The sequence below is a fragment of the Patella vulgata genome, chromosome 1 (genome assembly GCF_932274485.2).
Source record: "Patella vulgata chromosome 1, xgPatVulg1.2, whole genome shotgun sequence".
Lineage (NCBI taxonomy): Eukaryota > Metazoa > Mollusca > Gastropoda > Patellidae > Patella > Patella vulgata.
Genome location: NC_065879.2, coordinates 23,343,968 through 23,369,756, shown reverse-complemented (window position 1 = coordinate 23,369,756; position 25,789 = coordinate 23,343,968). Strand labels below are relative to the sequence as shown.

Sequence of the window (25,789 nt, the reverse complement as noted above, 5' to 3'; positions counted from 1 at the left end):
AATGAACGTTTTTCAAAAGGTCACAGTGTGCTGTAAGGACTATAAAGCACAGATACCATCGGACAAGGATGCATTTAATTTTTGTACCATTGATTAGATTACAATATATATAAAATTTATATTGTAATCTAATTTAATGATACAAAAATTAAATGCATCCTTGTCCGATGGTATCTGCACTTTATACATACTGTATATTTTATCATTGGACTGGCGTAATATTTCAAACAGTATGTTGTTGGTTTACAAATTTTGCAAGAGCTCTTAAAACTAAAGATCAAATGAACCGCAGTTATACAAAACTCCATTCGATGTATGCATGTTTAGTCCCTGATGATCCATCATAATAAAACTTCTGCAAGATGTGCATCCAGAGAAAAGGACAGGAACTGCTTCTTTTGTTGTTTTTCTTTTATCTGCAAGGTGTGTATCCAGAGAAAAGGATAGAAACTGCTACTTTTGCTGTTTTTCTTTACGATGAAATTGAATTGGGCAGCGGCCACCGAAGTCACCCCTAATATAGGGAAAGAAACAATTTACCTCACTGAGAACATGGATGAATATTAACATTATATAATTACCAAAAACCAATTATATTCATACACGAACATTGATGAAATTAGTGTTATATTAGCTAAATTCTTAACTCACAGATTTACATGGGCACTCATTCCGTAAAAATTAGATATTATAGTTCATCCAATGAGTTGGAGTGGGGGGGGGGTGAGAAAAGGGTAAAGCTCCAAATAATGTAGCCAGAATTATGTGATTTATAGTAATTGGAGATAAGTGCTGTTTTTCATTCATGTTCTCCGTGATATAAACAGCGACCTGTAAGCATTTAGTAACCGAATGAGGGTAACACATGGCACATATGGAACTCTTTACTTGATAACGACGAGAGAACCCTCGTCCTAACGTCACCAGAAATAAACTTCTAGGTAACCTGTATTCCATATAATTGTATATTATGTTTTAGCGACCGGAAAGACCGAACACATTTTAATTTATCAGAACATTTCCTGGCTGTACGTGACAAAGATTAGGGTCCTCCGGTTTCCTCCCACTGCTAAAGACCCCTACGCGCAAGCGAATTATTGAAATAAAATTAAACCATATGTTAGTCCCGAAATGACCTAGTTTGTGTCGAGTGGACGTTAAACCCCATTTCTCTCTCTCTCTCTAGAACATTTCCTAGAGATTGATATGGTCAACCATTTTGTTCCTAATGAGATAAACTGATTGTAATGCACAGGTGTAGCAAGGGCAGTTAAGTAAAGCTAAATAATTAAAAATAGGATAAACCTACCTTATATTTATGTTTATGTATTATATGCTGCCCTTTATGAAGGTGGTACAAATAGGTTGATCAGAATGGTATCCTTTCTGACGTATATTATTTTTGAAACTACGTACTGATAGTCTCCCACAGATTCCTGTAACTGGTTTTATGATTGGTTTAAATGTGTAACCACAATCTAGTTAATAATGATAAGGCGGTAACAAGTTAAAGTGACGTTTTCTCATTTAAGTATATGTGCGCCATAAGTTAGTTAATAAGAGTATTTTTTTAAGAATTTAAAGTGACACTGACACGCCTCGGAATTATTGCAAATATAGCGATTTGGATTGTAATTATTTGTGTCGCATGTTCTAGTTTAAGTACATTTATTTCGGTGAAAACTAGATTGAAACGTTGAGTAAAATGAATAGAAATCTATAACAAGGCCCAACAAGCTAGAATCAAAATTACTCTAACTAAAATGCATTGGTAAAATAAATATATTATAATATATAATTATTAAGGTTTACTTAAACTTATGGTCTTTTGGAGTTTAGAAAAAAAAATAACTTTTACAAATATTATGTCTTACCATTGTTTATACACGGTACAGAGTGAAGAGGGGTAATACAATTGGAAAAAGTTCGTTTAAATAAACGTGGATTATTTGTAAACCATATAAGTATCTTGTTTTAAACGACAGCCGCTTTAATCTGAAAACACCCCGTATATAACCCCAACCACGTGTTCGCTTTTACGTCTATGAACTTATCATGTTGAGGTTTATAAACAAATTATATTATCCAGTTAAAGATAAATACTATATCAAGTTACATCTGACTTCGTCATTCTACGAGTTTAAATTGGTTCTTAACGACCTCCAAATACTGTGTCATGTATAAACAACGGAATATCTTACTTGCTATGTGAACTAATTGGTCAGAGCAGCACTGTAAACAACTGCAGCCGAATTTAGACCATGCCATATGCAGAAAATAAATACTGTTAACAGGGTTTTTCTCGAAGCAAATGGGTTGGCCATGGCAGCGTTTTAACCTATAACTCTGGTAACCAGTTTTGATTTTACTCTTAAAATACATGGTACTTGGCACCTTTATCAACACAATTATAGCTTATTATAAATACACAATAAAGTAGAGTATAGAGTTCGGGTACTATTTGTAATCCATGGTATCGCAGACTATATTAATGTATTTTAATATATTCTCGGGTACTCAGGTCTATGTATGGTTCATATGATAATTATTGAAAATTGCTGACATTCAATAACTGTGTCAAATATATTTTGATATCAAATAATAGCTTATTTCAATAACAATCTCACTTCGAATTGATATCGCAGAAAATGCTTTTTATATATACTCTTCAAAAAAAAGTAGGGGATATTGAAATGCAAATACTTATGCAGGTTGTGATATGATAAATAGTCATGGACACTTGACATGCTTTGAGAGTATGTTCACAGATGAAGAACTTATCGCCCCAACAGAACCAATAGCGCCATACATGTGGGAGGGGTTTGTTGTCAAGTTTGACACTTCAAGGAAGGGTTGATGAAAACTACTGCTTGCTGGTTTATCCTATCCATGTTTGCTTTCTTATCGGTTCTTGCATAAGATTTACTGTTTAGCGTATCTTTGCTTTAGTGTGTTACGTTTAATTTGATCGGAAGACGTGTTCATCGACGTCAACGTCAACGGACAACACTGCAAGAATTGGCCGTGGCACTGCAAGAGGAGTGGGTCAGATTGCCCCAAATCGTGATTGGACAGTTGATTGGGAGACAAAAATCAAAAACTTCCATTTTCACTTTTGACAGTGTATCTCTTTGCGAGTGAAATGGGGCCGTCAGATAAGCCGCCCATATGAACTGTTTATGTTCATGTGTAGGCAATTGGCCTGTTATTAACATACACTGGTTACCTCTAATAAAACAGCAGTGCATTTCCGCAGTTTTGTATTGTTTCTGAATACCCCCTACTTATATATCTGAGCGTGGTGGCATGGGCGTCACACATGGGGGGGGGGGGGGTCCGACCCCCCCCCCCCAATTGTTTTTCTGGGGGGGGGGGGGGAGTTTACAACAATTATTAGGATTAGTTAAGATTCTATCTGTATAAAACCTGTACATATCCCATGGTTTATACTGCTAAAATAAAACACTGAGATAATCATCCTGGAAACATGTGTGAAGTGAAAAGTACCTGTGTTCCGTACAATTGTGTCAGGTTTGCCTGTCAGTAATATTTTATTTTTTTTCTGCCACTTATCAGAGTGAATCGCATGTAGGTACCCAAAAACATAACCGCCTAAACCAAATATTTATCGCCCGCTCAGCCAGCAACGTAACCATAATGCTTTTGCACGCGGTGTCTTGGTAGACAGCATGGCCACATGGTGTTTGTTTATATTTTTTAGGGGTTTTAAAAAATGGGTTAGGGTTAGGGGTTAGGGATGCGGACCCCCCCCCCAATATATATGTCACGGCTACGCCTCTGCGTGGTGGTGTAACTGTAGGTAGACCATTGAGCCTATTATCTATGCAAGTCATGGATTGAATCCCATGGATTTGTTTGTCGCTTGTATAACCCAGTGGGGTTTCTCTGGTTTCCTGCTATGTTTTATTGAAATAAAATGTTAATTTCGAAACGATATAGTTAGTGAACATTACCACTACTACTATTTCCCCCAAATCGGATTTACCTATAGGCTTGGCAGGATGAAGTCTATGGGCTCAAGTTTTAGGGGCCCCGACCAAGTTGTATACTTTTGACCTTGCCATCAGCCTTTCTTACAAGCACTGTAGCCTAGTGTTAAACACACTTTCATCCTCATCTAGGCGTCAGGTTGGAAGTGGGCTAATAAGTGGTATCCCCTCTTCATTTTAATCCGGTTCGGTCCTGCCCTCTTTCAATTACCTTTTGTCTTATTATATATGTTAAGCTGATTCAAATTTTATAACACTTTACAACGCTCCTGGGGCTAATTGGGTTTGGCACTTCCTACGACATCAAATTAGCCTCACTGGGGCAAAGTTACAATATCTTGTCCCAAATGAACCTTCCCTTTTCAGATTCTGCAGTGGTTTAGTGCTCCGAGTCAACATGTGAACGTATATCACACCAGCATTATTTGAACAAAAAACTAACACATTTTTCTGTAAAACAACTATTCAATTCTTTTTTATTAAATTTCTTAAACACCTTAAATACCATCATTCATATAATCCTAGGAAGGCAGACATTTAGAATGCTGTCTATATTTTGAAATATACTATTCAAAAAAAGTAGGGGATATTTGATTTTGGGGGCATAATACTAAAATATGCAAATGACTACGAAAAAAGTCACTATAGAACCTAACAGAAGAAACATTTCCAGTTAAATGTGACGCCCAAACGCACCAATAGCTACCGCATGGAATGCAGGTGATGCTTGGGATCATCATGGGGGTCCAACCCAAGATTTGCACGACTCTGACTTTGAATGTTCCAGTCATTGTGGCATTGAATTCCAGGGTGGAAACATCAGTTTAATTGTTTTAGTGACCAGAAAACAAATTTTGATATGCGTCGGCTTACCCAAAATGAAAGGTTACGTGCCCTTGGCATGCTACAGATCGGCACAACACAGGCGGTTGTGGCGCGGACGATGAATGTTTCTCAGTCTGTCATAAGCAGGCTATGGTCCAGATACCGTGATACACAATCTGTACAGGACAGACCACGCTCAGGTCGACCAAGGGCGACAACTCAAGCCCAGGATCGACATATCCGTACCTTGGCCTTGAGAAATCGTGTCATCACAGCAAATCAGATCAGCGCTCGTCTTCAAACAGACACTGGTGTGAGAGTGAGTGGCCAGACGATTCGGAATCGACTGCATAGGGGTCACCTTCGCGCCCGACGTCCTCGCGTGATCCCTTGTTTGAGAGATCATCACATTCAGGCAAGACGTTGTTGGTGTAGGGATCGTCAACACTGGGATAATCGACGCTGGAGCAATGTGATGTTTTCAGATGAGTCAAGGTTCACTGTTGATTTTTTGGACAGACGTAGGAGGGTGTGGCGTCGTCGAAACGAGCGCTTCCAAGACGTTAACGTCATCAGACATGATCGATTTGGGGGTGGTTCTGTTATGGTGTGGGGAGGCATCACTGTTGCTGGAAGAACGGCTTTACATGTTGTTGCAGGGCGTGTTACAGGCCAGTACTACCGGGACAACATCTTGGCAGTCCATGTTGTGCCGTTCGCACGACGTCATGGCCGCCGTTTCATCTTCCAGGATGACAACGCAAGATGTCACAGGGCCAGGATCGTTACAGGTTACCTCCAACAACAGAACATCACCACATTACCTTGGCCAGCACTGAGTCCCGACCTCTCCCCCATCGAGCACGTCTGGGACATGCTTGGACAGAGGTTACGTCAACGTCAACAACGTCCTGCCAATGTCCAAGAACTTGCTGCTGCGTTGCAACAGGAATGGGACAATCTGGACCAAAATGACCTTAGACGTCTCATTAGGAGTATGCCACGTCGGATCAATGCTTGTTTGGCAAACAGAGGAGGATTTACCCGTTACTGACTTGGTTGTGATGCTGTGGTAACTTTGCTGTTTGACCCCGGGTATCATTTTACCCTTATAATGGTCAGTCTGTGCCTTACTTAGTTTAACGATCATTTGGAATAAATCGATGAATGTGAACTTCATTTCATTTTGTCATTTGTTTCTTCGTCAGTTTCATTAGGTGACTTTAATAACACTTAAAAATCAAATATCCCCTACTTTTTTTGAATAGTATAGTTTGAATAGAGAAAATAACAAGATTATCTAACAAAGTTGAAGAACACTAGAAGTTATTGAAAATCATTGAGAATCAAAAAGGTTTCTTCCTTTCAATACAAAATTAACAAGCCAACAGTGAGGCTGATGTCCGCCGCCCAAATCCCAAAATATATTAATCGCACATTTATTTTTTTCAAAAGTATCAAGCAATCAAACTGATAATCAACTATACACTAAGTTTCATCACTCTATATCAGATAGAATCAAAGTTATCTTGTCCCAAAGCATCGACCAATGAAATTTCTTAGTTCGGCTTAGCTTTAGCTCGAAATGTTAATCATTGAACTCAGTCAAGACATTCACCTAATGAACATCTACATAAAGTTTAAACATTCTACCTGAATTAAAAGCAGAGTTATGTTCCAAGGTTTTGACCCATCAAAATACTTATCACTCCTTAGCCTAAGCAGAAAATTCTCATCATCGAACTTAGTCAAGGTATTGATGTAATAAAGCTATACTCGGGAGTTTCATCACTCTCAATTAAAACCAAAGTTATCGTGCCCAAAAGCATCAACCGATCAGATTACCTATCTCTGCTTACCGTAAGCAGACAATGTTTATCATCGAACTCGCTCAAGGCGTTCACCTAATGAACGCCTACACCAAGTTTGAACATTCTATCTCAATTAGAAGGTTCCGGCGTGGTTCCCCCTTGTCAGTGATGCAGGACGGAGGGCCTGACAAGGACAGCTGTCTAGTCATTCGGATGAGACGAAAAACCGAGGTCCCGTGTACACATTGGCGTGCACGTAAAAGATCCCTTGACAGTTGGAATTCGATATAAGAGTAGGCCGTAGTGCCGCTGTCCGGGCAAAATTACCCTCATAGCACACTGTATGGTGTATGCCCGTCTTCATTAGCCCAGTTCGGAGCAAAACAGTAGGACGTTAAACCCCATTTCATTTCATTTCATTTCTCAATTAGAAGGAGAGTTATTGTGTTCCAAAGTATCGGCCAATCAAATTGCTTATAGCTCTGCTTACCCTGAGGAGAAAATGCTCACTATCGAACTTAGTCAAGGTATTGATGTGATAAAACTATAGAAGTGTCCCCACTGTCACTTAATTAGAACTAGTGTTATCGTGTCCCAAAGCATCAACCAATCTGATTAAAACACAGATCCTATTTCGTTTCGCTTTACTTGTCATTACTACACTAGGATCTGGAAGAGTTGTTATCATTGACGTGTTCTGAATGATGTGGGGGAATAGCTAATGAAACGGTCTGTTACGGCGAACTCAAGGCGTGTTTTGCACGGAACTGTAGGTAATCCCTTAGTAACATGAATGCTGATTTGTTAATCAAGTGTCTGACGTAATAGGGTCAAAAGCTGCTCGTATGACATCTAGCTTAATTAGGAAAATTATTGTGTCCCAAAAAGTGTGACAGACGGGCGGACGGGCAGACAGACAGACAGACAGAGACCCATTTTAATAGTCCCCTGCTTTCTTAGAAAGGCGGGGGGGGGGGGGCAAAAATAACTGCACTCTTTTAAATTTCTTACAAGATTTTATAATAAAGTGGGATAACTATTGAGTTGAAAATGAATAGGATTCTTGTTTCAACGTCAACGAGACAAACACAAATTAAATTTAGTTGTAGTTTAGTAAGCTACACATGATTTTTTACACCACATTCTGTTCTCTTACTTAAAAGAAAAAAAAAACACCTCTTTTCGTCTCCTGTAAAATCAACCTTTTGGAGAGATGATAGAACACACAAACACACAGAAAAAATTTAAGCACCCTATGTATTTTTCACAATGATTTGTCTTACAAGGTTTGGCACTGATAATATAACCTCGGAAAAACAAATGTGGTCTGCAAGAATACATATTTGACGATAAGAAAACATAAAAAGTTTATCCAATTTTTCTGATTTTTATCACCATTATGTAAATAATTCCAAGATACCACATTTGCGCTAAAAGGGTGTCAAAATAAGTATGGAGATGCAGATTCAGAAACGGGCTTCAATATTGTGTGATTAATGATGAAAAAGGTCATGTTAAGTCGATAAATCATCAATAGCCGATAAACCCGCCACTGGAGGACAGCTTTCTCTACAATGCCTTGGCCTGCAATAGTGTAGCACCATGGGTCTTCTGTCAGACAGTGAGAGCGGGCCACCAAATCCGATCGCCACATCCTACGTATGACCCATGCATCTTTTCTTACTACATATTTTAGTAGCCCTGTGATTGTCTAGTATTTTCACTTGTTGTCTTTGCTTCCCCTTCACGATGTGTATTTATTTTCTGGCGTGGTTTCCCCTTGTCAGTGATACAGGACGGAGCGTCTGACAAGGAAAGTTGTCTAGTCGTTCGGATGGGACGAAAAACCGAGGTCCCGTGTACATATTGGCGTGCACGTAAAAGATCCCTTGGCAGTTGGAATTCGATATTAAAGATGGCTGTAGCGCTGCTGCGCGGGCAAAATTTCCCTCATAGCACACTGTATGGTGTATGCCCGTCTTCATTAGCCCAGTTTAGGAGCAGAACAGTAGGACGTTAAACCCCATTTCATTTCATTTCATTTCTGACTGTTTTCTCAGTCAGTTAAGACGTTTGTCTTTCCAGGAATAACAATGCAACAGTTCGTTTTTACATTTTACATAACATAGCCGGATACATGGATACAAGCATAGTATAGATTACAATACTAAAGTCATTCTCTAAACATACCCAGTCAGACTCGCTGGGGCGAGTCTGCTGATAGAAATTGCTACATCTTTTCCCTTCCAGTATCTGTCTGTTGTCTGATAAATTCTCACAAGTATGATATTTTTGTAGCTTTGGGTTTTGGACCTTCAATCATCTAATTGGTCAAATAGGATGTAAATAATCAAAGAGATTGGTTAATTAAGTCAAATGACGTTGAAACCCACCCTCATATGGTTAGTGGAAATTTACTGGAGAAATTTCCCACAAGATATCTGTTATCAACCTCGAATTGAATGTTTACCACATTATGACTCTTTATTTTATGTAACAATATGCCATTGCCACTCATTTGCTAACTTGATTTAAGTACATATATGTGAATCTAATAACTTGCCAAAGATATTAATTAATACAATATAATGCCATCATTAATTTCAAGAGCAAAAATTCTAGCAATATTGCTACAATAGGTCCTGACCTTCATCCGTTAAGAGTATGTTTGGGACATTTGGGGCATCGAGTACAGGCATTGAACCCACATGTACACACTCTGTCACAATTGGAGGCATTTCTTCATTGAGATAACAGGTGAAAGCTGTCATACGGGCATGATTTGTGTCTTCAAGTCATCTGTGGAATATAAATGACATTTTTCATCTTCAATCACGATGTTGAATTGTGTTTCTGACTATATGTTTTCTTATCGTTAAAGATTAAGTTTTCGGGGTGTCAACGCCAAACCTTGTTAATAGTAATACATATCCAAAATATATTAGCACAATGGTAAAGCTGCACTACTTTATTACACTATAAACGATGAAAAGATAAAAGGTATGCCGCCACAAAATATATATATTTTTTAATGTATATATGTAAGCTTATATATCATATATTCTTATTATAATTGTTTATCTGTTGAATGTGTTACATCTTTCTTTTATAAATATAAAGCACTCAACAATTTTATTGTCTATGATTCTAAATAATAAACCGATTTCCTACACATAGGGTACATCTCTTTAAATTAACACTAACATTATTTCAAACCTAATATTTTCCTTATGTTTTTAACACTTCAATTATTTCACATGCAGGATCAGGTATTTTGATACAAACAGTATTACTTCACACTAAGCATCTGCCAAACTTCATTCAATGTCTTTTTATTTCAATCCAAATTTAACATACAAATCTTCCACTTGCACACTCATTTTCAACATTTCATAATACAACTGTACAAGTATTTCTATTTTACACAATTTGGGAATAGTTCACACTTTAATAATATTTCTACTGTACACACTTTGGAAACATCTAACACTTTAACCATATTTCTAATATTGACACTTAGGAATTTAACACTTTCATAGTTTTTCTATTTAACACTTCAATAGTTTTTCTAGCTACTGTTCACACACTTAACAGTATTTCTACTGTACACACCGTGGGAACATTAAACACATTAATAGTATTTAAACATTTCTGGAACACTTCACATATCTATTGTTGACACTTAGCGAATATAAACCACAATAGTAATTATACTGCACACACATAAAAGATGGCACAATTTATAATCATTATTTATTTAGTAAACACTTTGGTAACTGGTGACACTTTTAAAACTATTTCTGTGTTTACAGCTTGTGAACAGTTGACACATTATCTTAACATTATTTTTATTGTATATTTAGAAAAATTCTGTACAAACAACTTAATCCAAGAATTTTATTATGTTCCAAATTAGAGCACAGCCTGGAGATCTGTTTATACATTTTTAAAGAGAAGAGCTTTATTAATCTCATCATTTAAAACATCTGGTATATTGTTCTGGAAATCATATTTGAAGGAACAAATCAAATTATTTACATCTATCTGAAAAAAGATCAATCTCAATTTAAAACATCAGCAATTCCATTAATTTTTCATTAAAGATGCATTATTCACAGGGGCGTACATAACGATTTTGTTTGGGGGGGATGTTTAGCCAAAATGCGACCGACTGATGGCCATACCCCTAGTACGAGTGATGCAGTCAGGAACCGAGCACCACAGGTGCGAGTTTTGTAGGGGCCATGTGCAGTAGCGGATCTAGATGGGGTGGGGGTGTAACCGAGCTTTTATTTTTTGGGACTGGGCCTGACAATTTTAGTCAATGTCATGGCAAATGGATCCAAATTCTCGTTAACGAGAGGATAAGAAATGTGACAGAATCTTGAGGCCTATCTGTCAATGTCGCCTGTTTTGTGAGAGTAGAACTAACAATTCTACAGTCTTTTGACACACGACTCACTCACTAGTGGTACTACTAACTGGGCGATTCACTGTAACTGTGAATATAGTGATGAGATAGTATAAGACAGAGAAGGAGTTGAAGAATGATGGCATAATGGAATGAGCGCCAATATGTAACTGAGCTTTTAATTTTTGAGGACTGGGCCTGATGGCACTTTACCTCATTGGGGCGCTTACTTGGTCTCTGAAATCGGGAGAGATTTTGTAGCATTCTGATGGTCAGAAAACACCCCATTAATTCATTAATAGTCTGAGACCGACTGCGGTGAGCACTTTTTTTTCGGGACCGACTATTTTTTTGCCATGGGGTGAAAAACATTTTTTTCAAACATGATAAGTCGACAAGGTTATTTTATACTAAAGTTTTGCGTGAGTAGAGTGGCGTGTGCAGTGAGCACTTATTTTGATACCGACTGCTCATATCTTACGACCGATTGCACTGATTTTGCGACCGACTAGTATTTGGGATCTATTCTGGCATTATTTGTTTACCTCATTAATTCATTAAGACGGCGATGCATAATTTTGAGACCGACTGCAGTGACTGCACTTATTTTGAGACCGACTATCTTTCTCCCTGGGGGAAATTTTGTTCTTAGACCTACATACTCACAACAGAATAAGAGTGAAACACATTAAGTTGACAAAGTTATTTTATACTAAAGTTTTGCGCGAGTAGCGTGATGTGTGCAGTGAGCACTTATTTTGATACCGACTGCTCTTATTTTGCGACCGACTGCACTGATTTTGCGACTGCTCTTATTTTGCGACCGACTGCACTGATTTTGCGACTGACTATTTTTTTTCCTGTACACCCCCCACATTTACGTCCCTGATTATTCAAGAGCTGAATCAGCCTATTGCAGGTCTTTAATTTAGCTTCAAATGGTATATAAATTATCATTTAGACATTTATTACCATGACAAGCCCATAATCAACCCTCTAGACCATCTGATGGCAGAGATTTAAATGGATTAGAATGCCCGCTAGATTTTAAAATTTAAGGATAATATGGATAGTTGAGACAGAGTCTCACTTGTCCAGTACCGTTGCTACGATAATAAACAATTTAAGCTAGACCTTCCAACACCCATAATTTTGATCAGAATAAAGTAATGTGAATGAAATTTACAATATATTTATTTTTCATTATCTATTTTTGAACTATTATAGCAAGAACGGCCAGCACTTTATCTAAATCTTACATAATGCATCTTTAAGATAGCAACCTTTTGTTCTGGTTATTTGTGAGACCTTAATCTTTTTTTACATGTAAAAGTCAATTTAGAACAGAATAAACTTTAAGATATCTTATGGAAGATTAGATAAAGAGCTGGCAGTTTTCACCATAATAGTTTAAAACTAGATCCTCATAACTAAAGTCGGGACGATAAAAAACATAGTCTTGATTATCCATTATTTTATTTAATCATCAATGAGCGTTGAGCAGCAGATCGGATTCTAATCCACTAAATATTGCAGGCTAGTGATGACATCGAGAGTTGATTATGGTCTGGATATGTGCAATAGGCAGATTAAGCTCTTGCATAATGTATGTTTAAAAGGAATCTTCTCTTTGGTTCAAAATTAACTAATGTGTTCTTACAGTATCATTATTTCTACTTACCATGGAAGTTTCTAGTAAATAAACTGTTTTTCCTTGCTACAGAATAAAATACAAGATAGTCATTAATTATCTTATCAAGGGCAATAATAAAATTAAAATCAATTGATCCGCTTCAAAGTTATGCAATATAATTACAGGTATGTATGTTTTGAACTGAAACGTCATTAAATGTAAATTTATGAAAATAAACAAAGATTGCTGACTTTTGAGTGTTGAACTCCTCCTAGGCAGGGCTGGCATACATAACATCTAATGACATACTGATCTTATATAAAAAGGGACCAAAACCGGATGCTTTCACAAGCGTTTTGGGTATGAAAATGAAATGAAATGGGGTTTAACATCCTACTGTTTTGCTTCAAAGTGGGCTAATGAAGACGGGCATACGCCATTTGGTGTGCTATGAGGGAAATTTTGCCCGGACAGCGGTGTTACGGCCTACTCTTATATCAAATTCCAACTGTCAAGGGATCTTTTACATGCACGCCAACGTGTACACAGGACCTCAGTTTTCCATCCTATACAAACAACTAGACAGCTGTCGTTGTCAGGCCCTCCGTCCTGCATCACTGACAAGGGGGAACCACGCCGGAAAATCGGGATGAACTTTCTAGGCCAATGCAGGGATCTAACACCCGACCTCTAGGCTAGCGAGCCAGCGTCTTGCCCACTTAGCTACCGTGACCCCCGTTTTGGTCATGTCGAGGGCAATAAATCTGTTATTATAACCAAGATCCATCAAAATCAGATTAATAATGTTGACTCTCATGCATTCACAAACATTTTCGACTTATTTTGGCACAATTCTGAACCATCCATAACAAGATATTGTGGATATACATGTAGAGTCAAATATCAATTTTCTGTCAAAATCGGATGATGAATGTTAACTCTAATATGTTTACAAGGAAGCGTGGATGGACATACAGACAGACATACAGAGATGTCAATATACATTCATACAAATCATAAATACTGGGAAATAAAAATGCTTACACCGAATGAAGTATCCTCTTCACCACAGAGAGAATATGTTCGATCTTTTCCTATTTCACCTGTCAAGTACATAAAATCATTGCGTAACGTAAAACTAGAACAGATAACTATATATGTAAGGATCAGCTTATTATATATATTGAAATTGAATACATGATACCTAAAAAATACTTAATTGTCAGTGTCACAGTCAAAGTGGTTTGGCAGTTGCCATGAGTTTTGTTGTGGCATTTTGAACACCCCTTCCCCCATCAGCAGAATGGAAAATCTATAATGAACATATTCAGCTGTTCTGAAAACTATCTACAGAAAGCACTTATGCAAAATTCAAAGCACCTTATGCTGCAGTGTGCCTTTAATTTGCATTTATTTCAAATTGGTTTCAAATCCAAACAAGATGACTAGTCATCACCATCCCGCGCCCTTGAACTTGTTTGGAAGGCATAAGGAACCAGCGGCTGCGAGGCATGATACGCCCACATTATCGAGAGATGGATAGAGAACACGCTAAAAAGAGAGTGATTTTTCGTACAATCAGGGGCCAGAATTCAGGAAGTTACGGTCCGATATGCGCTAATTTTGGGCCGATTTTCACGAAATTCGAACTCAGCCTGTGATATAATAATACGTTTTTTTTAAATCGGATAAAAATTATGACCTCTATAGGGTCCACAAGTTAAAAACGCGATTTTTCGTACAATCGGGGACCATAATTCAGAAATTTACGGTCCGATATGCGCGAATATCGAAAGGAACCGAGATCTTTGGGTTATAAACTTACATGTCGAGTTTCAACAAAATCGGATAAAAATTGTGACCTCTATAGGGTCCACAACCTTGATATACTATATTTTTACGCTATTTGAGAATGAACGGCGGCCATTTTGTCTGTCAATTTTGGGCTGATTTTCACGGACAGACGGACAGGGGCGACAGCATAATACGTCCACATGAAAATGTGAGCGTATAAAAACAACTTCTTGGAATATCAATGGGACTAGTCAGAAGATTCATACTCATAGTAGCTCGGCAAGGCAAAGTCGCTACTCTCTGTAAGGATTGCAAAACAACCGTTGCCTACCTCAATCATCCGCTGTATGTTAAACAATAAACTTATACATCAGAAAATAAAATACTATAATAGGTTAATGTTTGTACAAAGTTTCATAAAAATTTCTCGAACAGATAATAAAATATGCTCTAGAAACAAAATCAGGACGGAAGGCTGGATTTCAGAAAATAAAATAATGGGTAAAGGTATCTTGAACAGTCAAATGTGTTTCCATGGAAACACATAAAATTATCAAATCTGAGAAATTCAAAATAAGTGCCAAGAAGATATCTTGAACGGTTTATGAGATATGCTCCGGAAACAAAATTGTACACCAAAAACTAAGTCAAATTTGTTTCCATGGAAACACAAAATATATAAATCCTAGAAATTCCTAAATAGCAAAAGGCACAACTACTGTAATGAGTAGATGTGTGTACAAAGTTTCAAAAAGATATCTTGAACAGTTTATGATATATGTTCCGGAAACAAAATTATACACCAAAAACTAAGTCAAATTTGTTTCCATGGAAACACAAAAAAATATAAATCCCAGAAATTCCTAAATAGCAAAAGGCACAACTACTGTAATAGGTTGATGTGAGTGCAAAGTTTCAGAAAAATATCTAGAACGGTTTATGAGATATGCTCCAGAAACAAAATTGTACACCAAAAACTAAGTCAAATTTGTTTCCATGGAAACATAAAAAATATAAATCCCAGAAATTCCTAAAAAGGCACAAGTACTGTAATAGGTTGATATGTGTGCAAAGTTTCAGAAAGATATCTTGAACGGTTTATGAGATATGCTCCAGAAACGAAATCGGACGGACGGACGGACGGACCCCGTTTCAATATCATTCCCTAACTTTGTTCGGCACGGGATAATTACCTTTATACCAGAGTATTTCAAATGCATTACTTTTCCCTATATTAGTAGTGTTTATGACTTTTCCTATTCCAGTTTTTCCATTTTTAATCATTACAATGGCTGCATGTCCTGAAATTTGTAAAGAGAAATAATGAAAGGATTTCCACTATTCTCTAAAGCTAGTAATGATTACTAGCTATATAAAGGTCCTAATGCAAATGGGGATCCAACGGTCCAATTGGCAAAAATTTTGAAAAACTTGAATACAACATTGTTCAAAGTTTAATCTACATGGGTTATTTGCAGACTTCACAGGACCTTGTGTTTGTATTTCTTGTCAGCCCTTCAGATGCCTCTTATGATAAAGTTAGAACCAATTTTGCAGTTTGGCTCGGTACCAGTTTTGGCTCTGTTCCTTGTGTATGGGACTTGAGTGAACCAGCGGCTGCCAGGCAGGATACGCCCACATTTTCGAGAGATGGATAGAGAACAAGCTAAAAAGAAAGTGATTTTTCGTACAATCAGGGGCCATAATTCAGGAAGTTACTGTCCGATATGCGCGACTATCGAAAGGAACCAAGATCTTTAGGTTATAAACTTACATTTCAAGTTTCATCAAAATCGGAAAAAAATTGGGACCTCTATAGGGTCCACAACCTCGATATACCATATTTTTACGCTATTTGAGATCGAAGGGCGGCCATTTTGTCGGTCAGTTTTGGGCCGATTTTCACGAAATTCGAACTCAGTCATCCTTAGGGTCTAACGGTGATACAATTATAAGTTTTTCTCAATCGGTTAAAATTTATGACCTCTATTGGGTCCACAAGCTAAAATCGCAATTTTTCGTACAACCAGGGGCCATAATTCAGGAAGTTACGTTCCGATATGCGCGAATATCGAAAGGAACGAAGATCTTTGGGATATAAATTTACATTTCAAGATTCATCTAAATAGGATTAAAATTGTGACCTCTATAGGGTCCACAACCTTGATATACCATATTTTTACGATATTTGAGAATGAAGGGCCGCCATTTTGTCTGTCTGTTTTGGGCCGATTTTCACGAAATTCGAACTCAGCCGTCCTTTGGGTGTAACGGTGATACAATTATACATTTTTGTAAATCGGATAAAAATTATGACCTCTATAGGGTCCACAAGCTAAAAACGTGATTTTTCGTACAATCAGGGGTCATAATTCAGGAAGTTACGGTCCGATATGCACGAATATCGAAAGGAACCACAATCTTTGGGTTATAAACTTACAATTCAAGTTTCAACAAAATCGGATTACCAGCGGTTGCCAGACAGGATACGCCCACATTTTCGAGAGATGGATAGAGAACAAGCTAAAAAGAAAGTGATTTTTCCTACAATCAAGGGCTATAATGCAGGAATTACAATTCGATATGCGCAAATATCGAAACCGAGATCTTTGTGTTATAAACTTACATTTAAAATTTCAACAAAATCGGATAAAAATTGTGACCTCCATAGGATCCACAACCTTGATGCATATTTTTACGCTATTTGAGAACGATGGGCGACCATTTTGTCTGTCAGTTTTGGGCCGATTTTCATGAAATTCGAACTCAGCCGTCCTTAGGGTTTAACGGTGATATAATAATACGTTTTTTTAAATCGGATAAAAATTATGACCTCTATAGGGTCCACAAGCTAAAAATGCGATTTTTCGTACAATCAGGGGCCATAATTCAGGAAGTTACGTTCCGATATGCACGAATATCGAAGGGAACCGAGGTCTTTGGGTTATAATAATACATTTCAAGTTTTAACTAAATAGGATAAAAATTGTGACCTCTACAGTGTTCACAAGCTAAAAACGTGATTTTTCGTACAATCAGGGGCCATAATCCATGAAGTTACAGTCCGATACATGCCAATATCGAAAGGAACCAAGATCTTAGGGTGATAAACCTATATTTCAAGTTTCATTGCAATGGGATAAAAATTGTGACCAGTAGACTGTTCACAAACAATTGTGGACGGACGGACGACAATATACGTCCACATGAAAATGTGGGCGTATAAAAAGCATCAGTTACATATCAATTTGATTGCTTATTTTCATATAGAAGCTATTTAAAAACAGTCAAGCAACGATTTATCATTTTACTTCCGTTTTTTTCGACGTCTCTATAAAACACTTTGGAAGAAGGCTTTTCAATACTTCAACTGTTCATAATTATTAGTTCTATTACCTACAAAAATAAAAGATATGTTGCCAGGCAACGAAAGATACACCCACAGCAGCTAATTAGTCCGAGCGGTCAACAAGGGCTGTCGCATATGTTGACTATTGTAGGTAATAGGGGGCATTAACAAGACATTTTCATACAGATCAGATTATAATTTTCGTCCTTTGAGGGTTCACAAGGTGCTACAAACTGAAACAAGGGCCTTAACTCGGAAAGTAATATACAAAAATTGTCGAATTCTTTACTAATTTAAATAATGCATATAAATTTCATACAGGTCAGATGATGACTTATGTAATTTAAGCATTCGCTTTGTTCAACAAAGTAAAACAAGGCCCATAACTCAAGAAGTAATTATTGGAAATTGTTGAAATTCAATAGGATTCTTCGTTTGACTAACATTAAAACTGTAAATAAATTACATACAGAGAAAGAGAGAGAGAAAGAGAGAGAGTGTTTAACGTCCACTTGACACAAAACAGGTCATTTCGAGACTAACATATTGTTCAATTCTATTTCAATAATTTGCATGCGCGTAGGGATCTTTAGCAGTGGGAGGTAACTGGAGGACCCGGAGAAAACCCACGAGGTTGGACAAGCGACGTACAACCGGGGAATCGAAACCATGCCAGACTCAATGACAGACCTTATGATACAGTGCGCATACGCTAACCATTCTGCTATCCCCCCCCCCCGAGATGGATAGAGAACAAGCTAACCATAAAAGTGTTTTTTTGTACAATCACGGACCATAATCCAGGAAGTTATGGTCTGAAATGTGCAAATATTGAAAGGGACTGAGATATTGGGGATATACAGATATATTTTAAGTTTCATCAAAATTGCAAAAAAATTGTGACTACAAGCTTGATATTACATACTTTTACACTATTTATGTACAAGGAGCCGCCATTGTGTAAGGCAGTTTCGGTCCAATTTTCAAGAAATATCGTAAGGAACCAAGTTTCATCAAAATAAGATGAAAATTGTGACCTCTACCGTGTCCAGAAGCTAAAAACATGATTTTTCTTACAATCAGGGGCTATATTTCATGAGGTTATGGTCCAATACATGCCAATATCGGAAGCAACCAAGATCTTTTGGAGATAGACCAATATTTCAAGTTTCGTCAAAATCGGATAAAAATTGTGACCTGTAGAGTGTCCACAAACAAATTGTGGACGGCGGACAGGGGTGATGGCAAAATACGTCCACATGGTAATGTAGGCATATAAAAAATGATACCAAGCCAAACTGAGTACAGAGTCAGCTTCAAAAATCCTCACGGTTCTTTTAGACCCAAGGCGGACACTCAACCCTGAAACACTTGTTGTTCACTCCTTTCAAAACAGTGTATTCACAAGAAATTGTGGATATACAAATAGATGGAGAAATTAATTATCACAAAGTTACCTGTCTCTAACTGTAGAGGATCAAAGTTCAAAATTTCAAATTCTTTTTTAATATTTCGAGGATCTATCATATCTGGATTATTAATAACCTGTTTGCATTTTAATGAATAATTGTGGCTGTAAAGAAAAAAAAGACATTAGAATTCATCTTGCTAAGGGCCTGTTTAATTGTCAAAAATCCAGAGCTAGACAACCTTTCTAGAAAGTCATAACAACGCAGACCTAGGGTAATGGAATGTAGTTATTACATTCTTTGAAGTAATCATCATGTAATGGGACATAGAAAAGTAATTAAAGATACTTTCCTGTGTACAATCTGTGTTATTTGATGATATATTCGGACTAAAAACATATTCAAACTAATTAATCTATCAAAAATTTGCTTCAAATCCCTCTCAAAACTTTGTATTCGCCGTGAGATTCTTAAAGCTATCTGTCACCTTACTTCATTGTGGGAGAGTCCATTTTTCAGAATGTATTTTTCATTACTTACTATCCATTTACCATGCATATTGAGGCCTAAGTCAAATCTTAATTATTTTCTGTGAACTTCTTTTTCTGCCATTTCATTGCAGAGTCTTTTGTACGTTGACACCCCTCAATGTTCCCCAAACTGCCCAACCATCTGATCAAGAAATATCAACCTCTGCCTTGGTCAAGCTAGCACAGAATAAGCTGGCAGACAACAGTTTGCCATACTTTTATTGGAAATAACCACCCGATAAATACGTTCAGGCCAATGTATATTTAATTGCATTCCCCAAAAAACATGTAATAATGGTCAATTACATTTTGATGAAATGATTTTGATTGCATGTGCAAAATGGTAAATCACATGTGCAAAAGGTTAAACTTATTTGTTAATCAAAAAAACTTAAACATTACAAATAGGTTAGCTGGTTGATATCAGAATTAGAAATGAAGCCATAATTGGTATACAATAACATTCAAATAGATATTTTGTAATGGTGCTTTTCATGAAATAAATATATCTAATGTGTGAGGACAAGTCATAAAGTAAATATATATATAGAGAGAGAGATAAATGGGGTTTAGCATCCACTTGACACAAACTAGGTCATTTCGGGACTAACATATGGTTCAACATTATTTCAATAATTGCCTTCATCAGGCCTTAAATCAAGTTTCTGCAAACATTTTGCTTGGAACTCTCAGGATTTGTATTCCTGGTGTTATAAGCTTTCCAAAAATGTATAGTTTGTTTAGCAGGAAGGACTTTGTAGCGCGACTTCACGCTAAAACTTTGGCTGCAGGCCTATTTCTGATCTAAGAATAAATGTACTGGTAATTGATTACAATGCAAACCAGCGGCTGCCAGGCAGGATACGCCCACATTTTCGAGATATGGATAGAAAACAAGCTAAAAAGGAAGTGATTTTTCCTACAATCAAGGGCCATAATTCAGAAAATTACAATTCGATATGCGCAAATATCGAAAGGAACCAAGATCTTTGGGTTATAAACTTACATTTCAAGTTTCAACCAAATCGGATAAAAATTGTGACCTCTATAGGCTCCACAACCTTGATATACCATATTTTTACGCTATTTGAGAACGAACGGCGGCCATTTTGTCTGTCAGTTTTGGGCCGATTTTCACAAAATTCGAACTCAACCGTCCTTAGGGTTTAACGGTGATATAATAATACGTTTTTTTAAATCGGATAAAAATTATGACCTCTATAGGGTCCACAAGCCAAAAAACCCGTTTTTTACGTACAATCAGGGGCCATAATTCAGGAAGTTATTGTCCGATATGCGTGAATATCGAAAGGAACCGAGATCTTTGGGTTATAAACTTTAACAAAATCGGATAAAAATTGTGACCTCGACAGAGTTCACAAGCCAAAAACGTGATTTTCCGTACAATCAGGGGCCATAATCCATGAAGAACCAATATCGAAAGGAACCGAGATCTTAGGGTGATAAACCTATATTTCAAGTTTCATTGAAATCGGATAAAAATTGTGACCTGTAGACTGTTCACAAACAATTGTGGACGGACGGACGGACAGGCGCGACGACAATATATGTCCACATGAAAATGTGGGCGTATAAAAAGTGTTGATAATGTAATGTAATAAATCCTTGGTGTGCATAGGCCTTATAAGTGTGAGTTACAGATGATATTTATAACCTTTCAGAATTGATAAATATTAAAATCCCCAAATTTGGCCACTGTTCTGAATGTTTTGAAAGTACCAATCATGTATCAGAAAGAAAAGAAATCAAATGTCTGGTTTGTAAATGATAGTTATAAAGAGGTTTATTGCAAGGCTTTTTAAAAGAAATTTTTTCTCAACAGTACATGACTGGAACTTAATATGTTAATCCCAAAAAGACCAACAGCCTAGCTATACAAGGACCACATTACAGTTCAGCTTCCTGTAAGGTGGGTTTCAGTATAAGACAGGTATCTACAAACAGCCTTAATGAAGTCCTTCTGAAAAACAAGGATCCTTATAACCCAAGTGTAGTCAGTAGACACCAACAACGGCAATATAGTCATGCTGGAGTGTTAGCTCTAACTCTTCTAAAGCAAAATTTATTAAAGGAAGCCATGCATATTACCAGTCAGAACATTCTGTGATGTTCTTACCTTCTACTTTTGTACAATAACTTCTTCCTGCTTACCATGCACATAAATACGTTATAAATACATGTATTTGGCACTACTTTTACATAAACAGTTCTTTCTGAAATTAAGAGTAATTTGGTCATTGTATTTGTAGTATTACGGTAACACTGTAATAAGAGTAATCTTAATGTCTTTATATACCAAGATGAAAATAGTCAAACTTCATTTGTGAATTACTTCCCTTTTCAAATTTCACTTTAAAATTATGATGTGAAGTCATTTGTCATTCACCCAGGACTGCACAACAGACGTTCAATGGCTACTTATGATGCACACTGGATCCATTCATCTGATTTGATTGTATCAAGGGTTTCTCCCTAGTTAATGTTATTGTTATGTGTTCTATCCGGCAGATGCTATTATAACAATGTAATCAGATTTAAACTGCAAGTCTAATTTCCGCAAAAAAATATTAGCTTTGTATAGATCCATTGTCAGGGGCTACACTGTATATGTCATTTGGACCAGCTGTGATGAAACATGATAATTTTTATAATGACCGAATACATAACTTAAACATGCATTATGCAAGAGCTAAGTCTTAATTTAGGCTTAAGATGTTATAGAAATTATAAATTAGATCTTTATTGAAACAACAAGACCAAAATCAACTCTGTAGACCCACGGATGGCTCGGCTACATCTCGGATTTAAATAGGATTTCACTAATTGATTAAATCAAATAAGGGGTAACCTGATGAAAATACGTCAGTTAGATCGAGGCTAAATGATAGAGTGTACTTAGCGAGGCCGCTGTAAAGCGTTTCCGTATGCCATTGAAAACTTTACTTGATAATCGAGATATGTAGGTGGAGTTAATGCCTGTCAATCAAACGATCGGTGAAGGTGAAGACGCATTTCGCTACCATTTTTAGTCAAATATTACAACGATGATAACTATGTTCAGAATAAAGTAATTTGACTGAATTTTTCAATATATTCTTCTTTCATCATCTACTTTTGAACTGTTATAGCAAGAATGGCCAACTCTCTATAAAAATCTCCCATAATATATCTTTAACCATTGTTTATGATGATAAAGGTTCGTTAGTCCTGTGTGAGGTCAGTCAGCTCCTGTGTTTGCAGGGCTAAATTTAAATCAATCTGACATATGTAGTTTTCATTTGTTATATTATGTAAGATTATATAGAATTCAGATGCTTTTGTTGTAGCAACATAGTTTGACATTGGCCTTTAAATATCAATTCTAATCGAATGACATCCAAATTTGGGATCATAATATATATCCATTCTTGAGAAATACAGCCTATATGTTCTACTGATTTTAGATAGCCATGCACAGTGTGGAATACACCCACACAGCATCTTTGTCTAGAAAAAAAGATTGCAGCCTATTGTGGGCATATAAATATAATTTATACCCTATAAAACTTGAATAGACATGATGGCAATCAAATTTTTGAAAATTTACAATTTTTTTTTCTGTTTTGTACACTACATTGTAATCGTATACCCTAGTCAGACCGGGGTGGCGCCCTTACTGTGCTGCTACGGCGACGAAAAATGGTCTTGGAGCGCGTCAAGATTGTCATAAGCGTGGTGACAACGCCAGATATCGCACTGTGGTCTCCATGGTGGCAAATGATTGCCGAGTCACGGCGTTTGTTTTGAGCATGTTCAAAACAAATGCCAAATTTCTGCGATCTGATCTGAAAAGCTGTGAAAATGAGACTTTTTTAAAGTTCGTAATTTTTGGGGACATTTTCTCACGTTGTGTTAACTTTTTCCGGCGACCTAGTGCTATTTCAGGTCGCCATACGGTCACTGCAGCGCAGTAAGGACGCCACCCTGGTCTGATACTATAGGGGCATTATCTCTGTGCCATGTTCTGCGCATGAGAGTGCTATTTATATCATCTAATATGCCAATTGTGTTTTATAATTCCCTACAAAAAGCAATCTGGCATATCAATACAAACTGATTAGTTGAACAGCTGAATACTGACTTCAACAAAAGGTGGAAATTCAGTACAACATAAAAATGCAAAATAATAATCAGATTAAGGCTTTAAAGAGGCATTATCACCAATTTTGTGGAGGAGAATTTAACAGGTAGTTAAAATAGGGAATAAGCTTGATTTCAGACTGACCAGACCATTGGTTGCACCTTTACAAATAAGCTTTCCAGTTAGTTTTAAGTCATACGAGGTTCCGTCTGTATAAACATGACAGTCATTTTTGAGTCAAATACCATACTGTCTGTATAATAACCATACCAACTCATATCACAAAAACTATATTTACTGATTGACGACTATCGCTAAAGTGAGAGTGCCTCTTTAATAGTAAAGTTACGTTATTTTTTATTACCAATGACTATAAAACTTTTACCTACCCTGTAGAGTTATTTTTATTACTAGATGAGGCTTGTTTATCAATATTTTCGCTATTAGTTGTATCTTTATTATGGACTGGACAGTTTACTTTGACTGTTTTCGATTTCTTGGTTAGTGCATCTTCACCATCAACTGATTCATCAATGTTCTTTCTTTTTGAAGGAACTAAAATAACCCCAATATAACATTAAACATTATTCAGTTACACAAGACAAGCAACAACATAGTCTTTTTAGTTAGGGAAAGGAATGAAATGGTGATTGATGTCTAATATTTAAGTTACACTACATGTCCTATGTTCTGCCCATGCTTGGTGGTTCATCGGTCACCCGGGAGAAGATCAAGCTCAACATCTCATAAATTTTGATGACCTCCACAACCATTGGCAACAAAGTCAATCAAGGTCTGAAATTTTAAGCCCCCCCCCCCCATGACATATAAAGCCACAGAAGTTCTGAAACAGTATCATATCAAATATAAATGCTTCAAAGAAAATACCTTTCAATTTTCCTTCTTTCAATTAAAGTCGAAACTCAGTTAATCAAAAATTTTGGTATTTGCAGGCAATATGAAAACACTGAATGCTCTGCACAGATATCAGACAAATAAATAAAGTAGATATTACCTGTATTTTTAACGATTTCACCAACAGGTAGGTCAATGATCTGCGTACCTGTTGATGTTACTTTATCACTTTCACTTTTAGTCGGTGATGCTATAACAATAAAACAAAACATCATAATAAATACACCCTACCACTTGACTCAATGACAGATCTTATGATCTGAAGCACACACATTAGTCCACTCGACCACCCAACCCCCATAATGTCAACTGACATCCAGGGGATTAAACTGGCTTAAAAAGAAGAAACCAGAAATTGTTTTTCGGATGAAGATAAAAAAGAAATCACAAAGATTAAGTAGTCAATCAAGGTAGGTGTTAGTTTGATCACTTAATTAATTCCGCCTGTTATTGACAATACTCAAGATTAGTAATTGGGGAGTTAAATCTTTCAATAGGGTTCTTCCCTTTGACCAAATGAAAATTCCTTCAAGTTTGCCATCAGCTATACATTAGACCAGGAGCCCAGTGGGTCAACCTAGCTGAAAAGTGTACCAATTTTCATGTGGTACACTTTTGAGCTAAACTAGTCTAGTTGGGGGCATTGCATTTTGGGCGTGGAATACCACACCCACCACCAGAAACCTGGCAGACTTACATTCTGATGATACTAGATAATAATAATAATAATAATAATAATATAATAATAATAAAAACTTTATTTAATGAGGCAACGTATTTAGTTTGCAAAAAGAAAAAACTAATCTTCCATAGGTCCCTCCTAAACTACAAAGACATATATACATGTAATATCAGGATAAATTTAAAATCATTAGAAATGCAATAGCATTTTAAAGTGGGAAGTTTGATAAGTCACTCCCAAACTACAAAACATATACATTATACAAGTAGAATATAGGAA

The 25,789-nt window shown here is 36.7% G+C and overlaps 1 protein-coding gene and 1 long non-coding RNA gene across 5 annotated transcripts in view; both read right to left on the bottom strand.

Moving 5' to 3' along the window:
- LOC126826809 (uncharacterized) overlaps positions 1 to 1,467 on the bottom strand; it is a 32,099-nt gene extending 30,632 nt beyond the window's left edge. The window contains exon 1 of one of the 2 annotated variants that reach the window (XR_008789374.1): positions 1,310 to 1,467. This is a non-coding gene — a long non-coding RNA (uncharacterized LOC126826809). The remainder of the gene's footprint in view (positions 1 to 1,309) is intronic. The other variant, XR_008789375.1, reaches the window with a different exon arrangement.
- Positions 1,468 to 8,748: 7,281 nt separating this feature from the next.
- The window catches only part of LOC126826713 (uncharacterized), a 34,151-nt gene continuing 17,110 nt past the window's right edge, over positions 8,749 to 25,789 (bottom strand). The window contains exons 9-16 of one of the 3 annotated variants that reach the window (XM_050555760.1): positions 24,929 to 25,018; positions 24,303 to 24,468; positions 21,910 to 22,006; positions 19,291 to 19,406; positions 15,678 to 15,785; positions 13,735 to 13,793; positions 12,739 to 12,774; positions 8,749 to 10,690 (exon numbers count right to left, since the gene is read on the bottom strand). In XM_050555760.1, coding sequence (XP_050411717.1) covers positions 21,961 to 22,006; positions 24,303 to 24,468; positions 24,929 to 25,018 — 302 coding nt within the window. In that variant the 3' untranslated portion in view covers positions 8,749 to 10,690; positions 12,739 to 12,774; positions 13,735 to 13,793; ... (1 more) ...; positions 19,291 to 19,406; positions 21,910 to 21,960. The remainder of the gene's footprint in view (positions 10,691 to 12,738; positions 12,775 to 13,734; positions 13,794 to 15,677; positions 15,786 to 19,290; positions 19,407 to 21,909; positions 22,007 to 24,302; positions 24,469 to 24,928; positions 25,019 to 25,789) is intronic. The other 2 variants (XM_050555745.1, XM_050555755.1) reach the window with 2 other exon arrangements.